This window comes from Myodes glareolus, chromosome 7 (assembly GCF_982192425.1).
Source record: "Myodes glareolus chromosome 7, mMyoGla1.1, whole genome shotgun sequence".
NCBI classification, from domain to species: Eukaryota; Metazoa; Chordata; class Mammalia; order Rodentia; family Cricetidae; genus Myodes; species Myodes glareolus.
This window is the reverse complement of record NC_142032.1, coordinates 97686838-97700458: the sequence shown is the minus strand read 5'-3', so window position 1 is coordinate 97700458 and position 13621 is coordinate 97686838. Positions and strand designations below refer to the sequence as shown.

At 37.7% G+C, this 13621-nt stretch overlaps 1 protein-coding gene and 1 pseudogene across 1 annotated transcript; one reads left to right on the top strand and one right to left on the bottom strand.

The window, feature by feature from the left end:
• Positions 1–2717: 2717 nt before the first annotated feature.
• On the bottom strand, positions 2718–3626 carry LOC148121524 (olfactory receptor 2D3-like; annotated as a pseudogene).
• Positions 3627–10280: 6654 nt separating this feature from the next.
• On the top strand, positions 10281–11227 carry LOC125395253 (olfactory receptor 2D2). The gene is given in 2 exon segments (XM_048426561.3): positions 10281–11163; positions 11166–11227. Coding segments are annotated over 2 exon segments (945 nt in total).
• The last annotated feature ends 2394 nt before the right edge of the window (positions 11228–13621 follow it).

Below are 13621 nucleotides of genomic sequence, written 5' to 3'. Positions count from 1 at the left end.
GGGGTCAGACATTTCAGTGATGTTACTATTTGGGGGTCACTGACACTTCCTAAAGTAATGCTTCACTCATGCCCTTACATAAGCACAGAAAAACTCAAGTTAGACTTTCATGGGATTGTCATTTTGTCTGTTGTTGGACATCACCAAAGGCATGCATTTCTTGTGCTAAACCATTCCATTCTTTCTCTTGGTATTATGTCTATGTGCCCTCAGAATGCAGTGTTAAATAGATTGTGGATTGCACTGGCCACTCTGGAATTCAAAGGTAGTTAAGGCCTTAGTATGATTTGGCTCCCGAGGTCATATGTCACAGATATTTGCCCACGTTAGCTTCTGACCATCTGAATACTTCTGCTTTTATAGTCCTATGTGACCCTTGGAGAAAGTGAGCCTGCTCCCAGGCCTATGCAGAGGCTAAATGTACCCTAAATTCACTTTCTTTGACTTTGCTGAAGAAGGGCACAGCAAATGTCAAGGACTCAGTCAAGTAAACACACTTATATGGCAGTAACATACAAAATGAAAATCGGCCGACAATTTTAGCCAATCTTTTACAAAAAGACTTTATGGGAGATATGCTCAAGGTACAAAGAATACCTCTGAGAACGTCTGTCTGTCACATGGTGATGTGGGAGTCCCCTCTGTGTGTTGTTTTTCTTGTTTAATGAATAAAGAGACTGCCTTGGCCTGTTGATAAGGCAGAACTTAGGCAGAGAAGACAGAACTGAATGCTGGGAGAAGGAAAGAATCAGAGAGATGCCATGGATCCACCTGAGACAGACGCTAGAAATTTTACCTGGTAAGTCACTGCCACGTGGTGATATACAGATTAATAGAAATGGGTTAAATTAACATAAGAGTTAGCCAATAAGAAGCTAGAGCTAATGGGCCGAGCAGTGTTTGCATTAATACAGTTTCTGTGTGGTTATTTCATGGCTAAGTTAGCTGGGCAGCAGGGACAAACAAGCAGCCTGGATCTCCTTGCAACAACATAGTGCTATGTAAAAAAAAAAAAAAAACACTCTATGGAAATCTTTAAAATAGATTATTTTATATAGACTTTCAGATTTTCACAAGTTTGAGAAGATAGTACAAAGAGTTCCCATATGCACTATAAGCCGTGTTCCCTCTTACGTTATCTTACATTATTAAGTATAGTTGCTGCAGTTAATAACCTTGGTCATATTTTTATCTGAAGTTCAGACATACTTGATCAGATTTCTTTAGTTACTTTATTTGTTTGCCTTGCACCTGCCCATTAACATTTTCCTAATCTGTGATCCCTCCCAGGTTACTATATTCCATGTAATTATTGTACATCTGTAGGTTCTCCATGACTGTGATATTTTTTGAATTTTTCCATTTTTTATAACCTTAACAGTGTCCAGGAAGTCTGGCAAGGTGTTTGTATGTTCTCCCTTTGTTGTAATTTTTCTGGTACTTTCCTCAGGGTGAGACTGAGTTTATACATTTGGCGATAATGGTTACAGGGACAAGAATAGAATACCAGTTTCATCACATCAAATTAAACATTACATCGACATGCCTAATTTAACATATATATCATTGAAACATGTTTTATCCTAGCCATTAATCAGAGTTGAACTAGATAAAATGAAATAATAGTTCAATAAGTAGCTTTGAAAATGGATAAATGGATTAAGAAAAGAAGTCAAAGTAGATCCAACGTAGCCCTTCCCTGAGGAGAGTCTGTTCTACTGCAGAACCAAGCTGAAGTCTATGACTCCTCATGCACATTCATGGAAACTTTTTTAAGGCTACTAATGGGGAACTCTTTAAACATGTGACTTAGAATCCTCCTCAGACACGAAAGTTAAGTAGAGATGATAGAGAGAAGTAGCTCCTAGTCTGATCATTTGGATCAAGGGTGTATGAGAACCTGAAGTGGGCTTTGGAAGTGGCCATTCTAAGAAGTTAAAATGTTGTGAGATGCGGTACACTAGCATCCAAGCTTGTGGAGGCTTCAATTTAGGATAGAACCATCAATTTCTTAAATTCTGATTCCTCTTCAGTTTTGAAAGAAAATAATTTTGTTGGGCTCATTCAGTGGAAGATGACTATGATGCATGCAGGGCAAAAAGATTCACAGTCCATCGAGGAAACCCAAGGCAGGGACTCAGTTGGGCAGGACCCTGGAGTCAGGAGCTGAGGCAGAAGTCATGAGAAGTGCTGTTTACTGGCTTGTTCTTCATGGTTTGCTTAGCCTGCTTGCTTACAGAACCCAAAAGCACCATCTCAGGAAGTGCTTATACTCACACTGACTGGGCTCTCCCGTATTACTAATTAAGAGATTTCCCTACAACCAGGCCTTATGGAGGCAGTTTCTCAGTTGAGATTCTGTCCCCTCAGATGACAAGAGATTTTGCCAAATTGACATAAAACTGGGATTTGTGGCCTGTGATATCAGATTTAGCTGTACTTTTGCCTAAAACAGGTCCATGGTAGCTGAATTATGTACACATTAAGATAGTACCTCCCACCTTTAATAATAATAATAATAATAGCAACAACAATGATAATAAACCCTAATTTTCCACCCTTTTTCTTTTCTTTGTGTTATGGCTTAGAGTGGTCACTATTTCCACAGCGTGTTCTTCTGTTTCACGATTCTTCCTGAAATGACTTAATAATAGCCTCCCTCAATCCCCCTCCATTTTCAAAGATGTTACCATGGTGACCAAACTCAGACACATGGGTCATTTCTTGTGAAAGAAGGACATCCTTGCAGAAAGTCTCCCAAAGGCTCCTCTGACATCCTTGTTCCCCAGACTATAAATTATGGGGTTTAGCATTGGAGTCACCACTGTGTAGAACATAGATATTATCTTATCCGGCTTCTTTGTGGTTTTGGTGTTTGGCTGCTTATAGTTAAATATTCCAGACCCATAGAAGAGGACAACAGTGAGATGGGAACCTCCCTTCTCCAGACTGCATCTGGATCACAGCGAAGATGATGTTCCAGTAGGAGATGAGGATGAAGGAGACAGGTGCTAAGAGGATCACTATGCCCATTGCAAAGATGGCCATTTCTGTGCTGTAAGTATCTGCGGAAGCCACCTTTAAAAAAGCAGGAAGTTCACAAAATTAATGTCTGTGTTCTGCCCTTTATAGGGAAGATGGAAAGCAGCGGTACTTTATTAGGGACACTAGGAGGCCACTCGCCGAGGACCCTAGAGCCAACTGGAGACAAAGTTGTTGGATCATAATGGTGGAGTAGTGTAGGGGCTTACACACAGCCCCGTGCTGGTCACAGGACATCACTGCTAGCAGTGCACACTCTGTACATCCCATCTGAAGGGTGACTATTACCTGTGTCACCCTTCAGCTTCAAAAAGAAAGAGTTTTCCTTTTTGCAAGGAAGTGGAACAATGCTTGAGGAACAATGTTATTTGAGAGACAGAGATCTGCAGAGAGATGTTTCTGAGAAAAAAGTACATGGGGGTATGAAGTTGAGAATACATGAGGATGAGGATAAAGATGAGCAGGTTTCCAGTCAGCACATCAATGATGAAGAAAAGAACAAACAGAAGGATCTGAGTTTGTGCATCTGGTGATAGACCTACTAACAAAAACTCATCCACAAATGTCTGTTTTTTTCTTTCCATTGAGATTTATGTTTGTTTATCTGTTTGCCACAAACAACAAGAACAAAATATTATAAGTTTATGACATTAAGTCCTATAGAAAGAGTTTGTGTTAAAACTGACATCTAATTGGATATTTCTAGGATTTTATATTTTTTATCTGACATGTTCTAATTAATGCATATGTTTACTTTTATTTTAATTATTTGTGTATAGTTTACATCAACCTCATTCCCCCCAGATCTTTCTTGTAACCACTGCTGTTTTTTAATACATAAAATGCAATGTAGTATAAAGTCTTCCTGGGAAGGGTGGAGATATGGCTCAGATATTAAGAGCACTGACTGCTCTTCCAGAACACCAAGGTTAAATTCTCAGCACCTACATGATAACACAGTGTTTTTAACTCTAGTTCTGGAGCATAAGAATGCCTCGGCTAGTATCTTCAAGCATGAGGCACGCATATAGTGCATAGGCACAAATATAGAAAAAAAACACTCAGCAATAGACATTAAAAAAGTCTCTCAGCTAATTTTGATATGAGGGTTAAAATCCATAAATGAAAAAAGAAGTTAAAAATGTTGTAATACCTGGTTAAAACTATATTTGAAACAATGGAGGAAATATGAATTGAAATATGTGGAAAGGTGTCTGTGAAATAATATTATGACCATATTGGAGGATAAACCGATAAAATGAGGATATTTAACTAGCTGGTAGATAAAAGTTAACTATGACACTCAGCCCATATGAAACAATAAAAATTATCAACCATTATCACCAATGAATAGGTCATCCTTAGTAAAACAATAACAAAAACCCAAACAAACATACAAACAAACAAAAACAGACAGTAGAGTTAAATGACATCATAGCTTAAATGCAATCAACACATAGCTACAAACAAGCCATCCAAACATTGTAGGATAAGCATTCTAACCTGCATCCCGTGGAACTTTATCCTGAAAATATCATGTAAAATCACACAAAGCAAATACTAATTAATGTAGGGAATTTTAAATAATTTACTATTCTATTCTTACCACAATAAGCTGCAGCTAGAAATTAACAAGAGAAACAATAGAACACATGATTTTTATAGTGATTAAATGACAAAGGTGTCACTGAAGAAATTAAGAAGGACTTCAAATAATTTCTATAATTATATGAAAATGAACACAACACATCACCATCTATGAGATATTATGACAGCAGTTCTAAAAAGGAAATCCATAAATAAAAGCAATTACACTAAAATAATCAGAGGTATTTCAAATAAATGACTTTTTTATATACTCTAGGGACTTGGAAAAACAATTAACAGCCAAACAAAATCAGTAGGCAGAAATAATTAAGGTCAGGGCTGAAATAAAAAAAAGAAAATTATAAAAATAATATAAATAGCCAATAAACAAACAATTTATCCTCAGAAAGGATAAAGAAGATGAACAAACTTTATCTAAATGAATTTTAGCTAAATTAAACTGTCACAAGACAGTGACAGAAGACCCAAATTGAAAGAGATGAAATTTGAGACATCATAACAAATACAAATTTCATTAAGTTGGAATATCTCAAAGAAATGTATATGTTTATAGATGTATGTGACCTATAAAATTAAATCAAGATAAATAACTTAAGTAATTCTATATTAAGTACTTAGATGGGAACAGCAATAAAAAACAAATCTTGCTTAAAATTGTCCAGGCACCAATGAATTTACTGTTGAATTCTAACCTTTAAGAATCAACACCAACACTTTTCAGGTTAACATAAAGTATAAAAGGTGAGTCTTGTAATTTAACAAACGCTGTGAAGAGATGTCACACCATGCAACAGGGCTCACATGGGAGGTTTATTGGAAGAGGAGAGAGGAGGGGCCAGAGAGGAGATCAGAGACTGGTCCTTATGGAAAAGAGTGGCAGAAGAGAAAGGAAGAGAGGGAGGGGGAGAGGAGGGGAGGAGAGGAAAGGAGAAGGGAGTGGAGAAGAAGAGGGGGGGGATGGCCAGGCGCACCTTTTAAAAGGGAATGTAGTGAATGTGCACAGGAGGTGCTCTTAGTGGCTACAACTGAGGACTTATCCTGTCGGACTCTAAGGGCAGGCCAGTACGGACGCCTAAATACTAACTACTAACCTCTCTTGACAAAGCCAGTATTATCTTTGTATCACAACTGAAAATGACACAGCATCCCTGCAGCCAAAAGAAAAAAGTATAGCCCAATCTTCTTTATGAACACAGATGCAAAACTTCTCAATAAATAGCTACAAACCAAATTCAAGAACACATCAAAAAAATCATTTTTTTCACTCTACATGCTTTGACTACTGAGCATATGAGGGAAATCCATCATCCGGTAACTACATCTAAAGCATAGATATTTGAAAAAAAAGAAAAAATTGTTTCATTAAATTATATGATTAACCCATGAGATCATTCTTTATGATTAACTTCGCTTCATACCAGGCATGTAGCGGTGGCTAAACATACGCAAATCGATAAGTACATCAGATAAATGTATCCAAGAACAGAAATCGCATGATCATTTATTTCCATAGTTTCTGAAAAGGCTTTTGACAAAATCTAATATCATATCATGATTAAAAAAAAATCCTGAAGGGACTAGAAATAGGATTGTGTCTTAAACCATAGTTCTTTCCACTCAGTCCAACCTAGCATGCTTAACTTTTCTTAGTAATTGATTTGTGTTGAATTTTCAGTCCCTCATCTGGACAACTTAGGATTCTGAAAATGTGTATGAAATTTTAGAATAATGTCAAATACATGCTATTTGCCCAAATTCAGACACCTAATCTCATAGCCCTGATTATAATAGTTAGATGTATTTGTAATGCTCTAATCATATGCAGACATGCTAATTATCTTCATGTAATGTTATCTAGGACACACTATCTTCATATTCTGCAGATAAACTTTCTCAAACTCATACTGGGAGTATATGTTGAAGCTAATCTTCAATCCAATATTCCTTTTCTTCTAGAAACTAAATACTTAATTGGAATTATGTAGTGTTTCTCCAAAGAAGCCCTGGAGGACCTAGTGATAGGAACTGTAAGCAAGATGGGAGTCATACGTATGTGTTTTTTTCCAATTCTCGTCACAGCCATTTGGGAGACTTTTGCAAGCAAACACAGCTCAGGATCCATTCACACTAATAATTCAGAATTCTCCTGAGAACTATAACTGCTCCAGAGGCAGCTTCTAACATCTCCACTTTTTACTTCATTCACCTCATTTAAAAGGAGCTACTGTGAAACAATATATTCTGAAGACACTGATAAAACTTTCCATACAGGAGGAGGCTGTGAGAGACAGTGAGAATCTTCTTTCCTACCTTGTCTTAGTCTTAATTTTCAAGTTTTGACTGAGCTCTTTGCCTTTATGGCAAGATGCCTGCTCTCTGCTTAGATAAGTCCTTAACAAATATCATTCTAGGGCTTTCTCCTTCAAGGTTGAAATGTACTCACTAATTCTAATATGCTAATTTAATCTTTAGTTTTTCTTTTTTTCTAGAAGGGAACATTTGGCAAGATTGGTAAAGTAATAAAACAAGGCCTGAGGTGAACTAAGGTGGGAAATAGGTCAGAATGGGAATGAATTGTTTTTACTTACATTAGATTCATAGGGTTTACATATCTTCTGTCTTAGACATAGCCAACATATTTTTCTTAGGATAGCTCTATCTTATCAAATCATAATTACACTAAATTCCCTGTGAAGAATACTGGCAATATGCATCTATAGAGACATAAGCAGAACTTCCATGGAGTCAGATTTGGTCTTTGTGTGTGTGTGTGTGTGTGTGTGTGTGTGTTTACAGGAAGGGTATTTATCTGTAAAGAAATGAACGTTTTCCCCCCAAACTGTAGGAAAAGATAAATGAAATGTTAGAAATCTTGACAGTGGAAACAATGTTTTAGAAGAAATTTCTTGGCCTTGGGGACAAGTTTGCCGTCACCCGGGGGAACATTTTTACCTTAATATTTGCATGGTAGATTTTTTTAAGACAATGAGGGAGTTTGGAGTCTCACTTTGTCATGACATCCCAGAGACAGAGCCCTACCATGTACCAAGTCATCGTCACATTAGTCTCGAACTCACAGTCACCTGTCTCTGAATATTTTGACTCAGGTTAAAATCAGTACAAGAACATTGTAGATTATTATCATGTACCACAGATATTTGATGATATGATTCACATCATATTTGATGTGAATGAAGGTGATTCTGATGTGGTCACTGTCCTTGTTCAGCTACAGGTACCCAGAAAGACAAAAGTTTTCAAATATAATTTATTAATACGCACTGATAAGGTAACTATACAATGATGCCAGCGTATTTGTGCATCTGAGAGTAGGTATTGTGAGTGGGTATGTTTGTGTATATGTGTCTATTGTGACAGGAGGTTTATAGTGGAGAATGAGAAAAGATACTGTGAGGAAAAATTCTAAGAGTGAACAGTTATGGGTAAATGGGATATGGCTATATGCTAAAATTTTGCCATATAGGAATGTAACAATACTTACTCTTCAATGTCGGCATGACTGCTTTTAGAAGTCACCTTAGAAGCACATCTCTTTGTGTACCTGTGAGGATATTTCCAGAAAGGTCTGACTGAGGAGAGAAGACCCACTCTGGATGTAGGCAGTGTCATTTTGTGGGCTGAGATCTAGGAAAGAATAAATAGGGAGAACAGACTAATTAGCAGCATTTATCTCTTCCCCTGATTCTTGACTATGGATGTAATGTGAACTTACCCATACCTTTACTTCTGTTCTCACAACTTCCCCACCATGATGCACTGAACCCTCACCCTGTGAGCCAAAACAGACCCTTCCTTCCTACATTGACTTTGTTCTGCACTTTGTCACAAAGACAATAAAAGTATCTGACAGAGTGGTGCAGGGCTTGTGCCATCTTGTCTTGTTAAGAGTGTCTACACACATGCGAATAAGAAACTAAAGCATTAGTTAGTTGAACACAAGTGCAGTAGGACCCTCCCACTTAGGGCTATCCCAACTTTAGTCTTAAAGCCTGTTTTGAGTTGAAACATTGTGTCACTTTAGACTCACAGCTCCATCCAGATACTAAGAGCCTGCTAGTAGATCAGGTGAGATGTGCTTTTGTCTTTTTCATATTTTAAAGGGAAATGCTTTCAGTGGTCCTCAGTCTGGACTAAAATGTGTTCTTTGAACTGGGTGTGAAATCTCTGTCTCTGTATTACGTCCTTCTAACAGACTTTGACATCTACTAAATTCAGGAACTGAGCTAAATTAGCATTAAAATACCTGACTTTCCAGCAGTAGAACTCCAAAGTATTTTACATTACATGTATTTGTTGACCATGTCTCTAAATATTTAAAGCTATAATTATTTTGAAATAAAGTTGTTCCAGACCCACCATCATAAATAACAATGTGCTGATCCAGATACATCATATTCATTATCGTGCTGATAAAGCTCAAAGTTGTGTGTGTATCTGTTTTCTAAAACTATCTTGATAACTGTATTTTAATACGAATGATTTCATTAGTGATTATTTGTATATTTATTTTTGTGCATTTTAAAACACTATTTTGAAAACCTTTTCCAGATAAAGGACTAGATAACTCAACCCTTTCACAAGACTTTAAACTTTATACTTTAAATTTTCTTTATTTTTAGAAAAGCATTATGAAATTGATTATTATTCAAAATTTATTCAATCTCTCTAAGGATATTAGCATGCCTTCTAAAAACTCTGTTCAAGTATAAATAAAAGTATCTTTGTTTACTCAGTTCATGATCACAGACTGAACAATAAACTCGATGTCTTCTAAAGGAGCTGATGAGACTGACATCATTTCCAAAGGACATTTCATAGTCTTTGGGAGATGTAGATGATAAATAACGGGAGGAAATGAAAGATGATTGGCTCAGTGCAGGGAGTTAGTACTGTTTGCGAATACCAGGAAACCAGCTGAGCCGATGGCTTAAATGGAATTTCTGTTATGGTGACGGTGTGTCCACTACCATGGAATTTCATTCATAACATGCTGACAGAGCTACAGCTGATGCTGTGGACAGAATGGTCAAAAGTTATCAATCAGGTTTACCTTCTGAGGTGTTGTCTTCCTTTAAGAGAGCTTATTTTCTCTACTTAAGAAAGCAGTGAGTTTGATAAGATATTTTGGCTCTTTGAACCCTTACACTTTTGTGACTGTCCTTTCAGGGAAGAGACAACATGTCCAAAGTATCTTTGAAAAATTCAAACAATCATAAGATAGATGGAATGTGATGAGAAGAGCATACGCCTCAAGGAATTAATTGATCATACACTGGAACCTCACATTGTAGTTTTCCAGATTAATGCAATCTGACTCATCATTGTGTTATCAGAAATCTGACATCCAGATGAGTCTTCTTACCTACTCACCACTCGCCAGATGATACCAACAACAGATGTTCCATCTCACAAAGCACTGTCATACAAGCATCGGGAATGTCCAAAGTGCTGTAGCATGATTATCTTCTGAAGAACAAGTAAAGTGAACTTTTGAAATGTTTCCCAGTGATTGGGATTATCTCTAGGTCCTCCAAACTTTGAAGCAAAAAATGTTTATATTATACACATCTGTATTCAGAGAGTCTTCTTGCTGAAAAAGGAGATGAACTATGAGACAGACAAATCACACTCAGGTGACCGAATTTCTCCTTCTGGGACTCTCTGATGACCCCCACACCCAGAAGCTGCTATTCATCTTATTCCTGGGTGTCTATCTGGTCACTGTGCTCGGAAATCTACTTCTCATGTTTCTTGTTCGGATTGACTCTCAGCTTCACACACCCATGTATTTTTTTCTGTGTAATTTGTCACTGGCTGATCTCTGCTTTTCTACCAACATTGTTCCTCAGGCTCTCTTCCATCTCCTTTCACAGAAAAAGGTAATTTCATTCAGACGTTGTGCGGCTCAGCTTCTGCTCTTTCTCATTTTTGGGTGTACACAATGTGTCCTTTTGGCTGTGATGTCCTATGACCGGTATGTGGCTATCTGCAACCCTCTACATTACCCTAGCATCATGACATGGAGGGTTTGTATCCAACTGGCTATAGCATCATGGACTAGCGGCATTTTAGTGTCTGTGGTGGACAGTACTTTCACACTAAGCCTTCCCTATCGAGGCAGCAACAGTATTGCTCATTTCTTTTGTGAGGCCCCTGCACTGTTGATCCTGGCATCTACAGACACTCACAATTCAGAGATGGCCATTTTCCTCATGGGGGTTGTGATTCTCCTCATACCTGTCTCCCTAATTCTGGTGTCCTATGGCCACATCATAGTGACTGTGGTCAAGATGAAGTCAGCTGCAGGAAGACTCAAGGCATTTTCTACCTGTGGTTCTCACCTCATGGTTGTCATCCTTTTTTACGGGTCAGCAATTATCACCTACATGACACCAAAGTGTTCCAAAGAGCAGGAGAAATTGGTGTCTGTTTTTTATGCAATGGTGACACCTATGCTTAACCCCCTCATATACAGCCTGAGGAACAAAGATGTCAAGGAGCTCTGTGGAAAGTAGCCACGAAGAACTTCTCAAACAGGCTTAGAATCACCCACTGACTCAGCTTCTCTTGACTTCCTAAGTATAATACATGCTAGATAGTCTTCCTTATGAATGTAAGTTATGGTAAAATGCTTATCACTGAACCTTGTCCATGGACACACACCCTAACATTTATCCCATACTTTCTTTGTGGAGGGAGAAGGAAATAACACATGGAGCAAAAAGGGGGAAGACATGCTTCCTCTCGATATATCATTTGACAGTGAAGACCTTTTAGCTTCTGTATTTTTTGTGTGAATACACAATGTGTCTTTCTAGCAGTGATGCTCTATAATTGGTATTCACATGTGTCTTTCTAGCAGTGATGCTCTATAATTGGTATGTGGTAATCTTGAACCCTCTGCATTACCCTAACATCATGATCCAAAAGTCTTTTCTAAGAATTAGAAAATCTCTAATACAAAAATCTATCTTTAAACTATGGCCTATGCTGTTGTCTATCCCTGATCCTAATTTAGGTTTTCTTTTGTCATTTCTTAATTTCTTTACAGCTTCAAATAAAAATTTGAAAATATTGCTTAATATTTCACCATGCTCTAGGTGCTACTTATGTGTGCATTCATGTGTAGTGTGGCTGTGTCTGGGGTGGGTAATGAAGGAACCAGAACACTGAAGTAGAATAAATGAGCCTCTCTTGACTGTCTGCGTTCTTTTTTGAGACTCAAATATACTATTTATCAGGATAAGCCTTATAAATGTGAATATAAAGATTTAAAACCATTAAGAAATAGTGACATGCCTCAAGTATGTAATTAACTACATACTTGAGTATGTAATTAACTACATAATTAGTCCTTAAGGACTAAGTGAATGGAACTAGGAATCAGGGATAGTAGCTGTGTACAAAAACCACCAGGCAAGAACTATGAACTAGGTTATATGTGTGAGCAATCCATGAGAAAAGTTATTTAAAGGTAATTCTCTCCTCTGATACTGTATTCCAAGTAAAATCCAGAGAAAAAGGAAACCTATTTATACAATCCATAAACCCACCAGGTACTCTGAGTCAAATAGAAGGTATTGAGGATAGAGGATGCATCTGAAAGGGTCAAGACAGGTGGAATTTACTCTTTTTTCCCTCATCATGCATTTACGCATTGTACAGTGATTAATTCATGTTTCCAGTAAAGAGAACACTGGTTTGCGAGGTCCTTCTGTCTATGTGTTGCTTTTATTGGTTAATGAATAAAGTACTGCTTTGAGCCTATGGCAGGGAAGAACAGAACTAGGTAGGAAAAGCTAAGCTGTATGCTGGGAGAAAGAAGGGTGAAGTCAGAGAGAAACCATGAAGCTGCCAGAGACAGATGCTGGGAACCTTACCCGGTAAGCCACAGCTATGTGGCGATATACAGATTAATAGAAATGGGCTAAATTAATATGTAAGAGTTAGCAATAAGAAGCTAGAGCTAATGGGCCAAGCAGTGATTTAATAAACACAGTTTCTGTGTGATTATTTCAGGGCTGAAAGGCCAGGAACCAATGAGCGGCTCTCTCTTCTTCCTACAACAGAACAACAAATTCCATCAATGACTTTATCATTGTGACTTCATAGTGAGAGTACATATGCTTGATACCTAAAAGGACAGCATTGTCCAAATTTACTCAAAGGAATGAGGAGAAAGAGTGAAGAAAAAAAACATGACAATTGATTAGGAAATAAGCAACTACGGTCCCAACTGGCAGTTGCAACTGCAATTGCAGCTCCCAGCAGTGACCACATGGGCTGTGGTCAGGCAGGAATTCTGTTCCCTCAGGCAACAGCTCTATGAAGGCACCTAAAGGAAACTTTAAATTTCTCTCAGGATTAGAATTCAGGATTCAAAAGTTGAGGAGAAATTCTGCTCACTCAGAGAGGTTAAATAGCAAGTAGCTAACCTTCTCTTCCTGCTCATGTCTCCATAGAAAATGGGGTGTCCTTCTGCTCAGCCCCCACTTAAAAAAAAAAACGCTTGCTACACTTAGTTTCTCCCTACCAATTCCTGTCAGTTGCTGACTCTGCCTCCTGACCCCAGGTTAATTTTATTTAGACAAACAAATGTAACGTGTCTTTGCATCGTTAACTAAAGCAACAGAAACCAATGTAACACACATTTACCTCGTTAAAATAATGTTCTACAACTGTCTCCATGGATTTGTTTCTGCCTTAGCCTCTTTTTGTGGAAATTTGTTGGCAGTGGTAACCAAAAATTTCTCTCACGAAAATAAACCCGTAGATTCCTTTTTGTTGATTTTTCTTTTAATTCTGTTTAATTAGTGCTTGCGTTCAAAGAAGTGGTAATGCTTGTGAAGCGTTTTGATTTCAAACACAGTCTTCCCTGACTCCAGGGTTTTCAGCAGCCCTATTTGTTCTTGGAAATAGAAATAATCAATAAGGCAGCATTATAATTTTA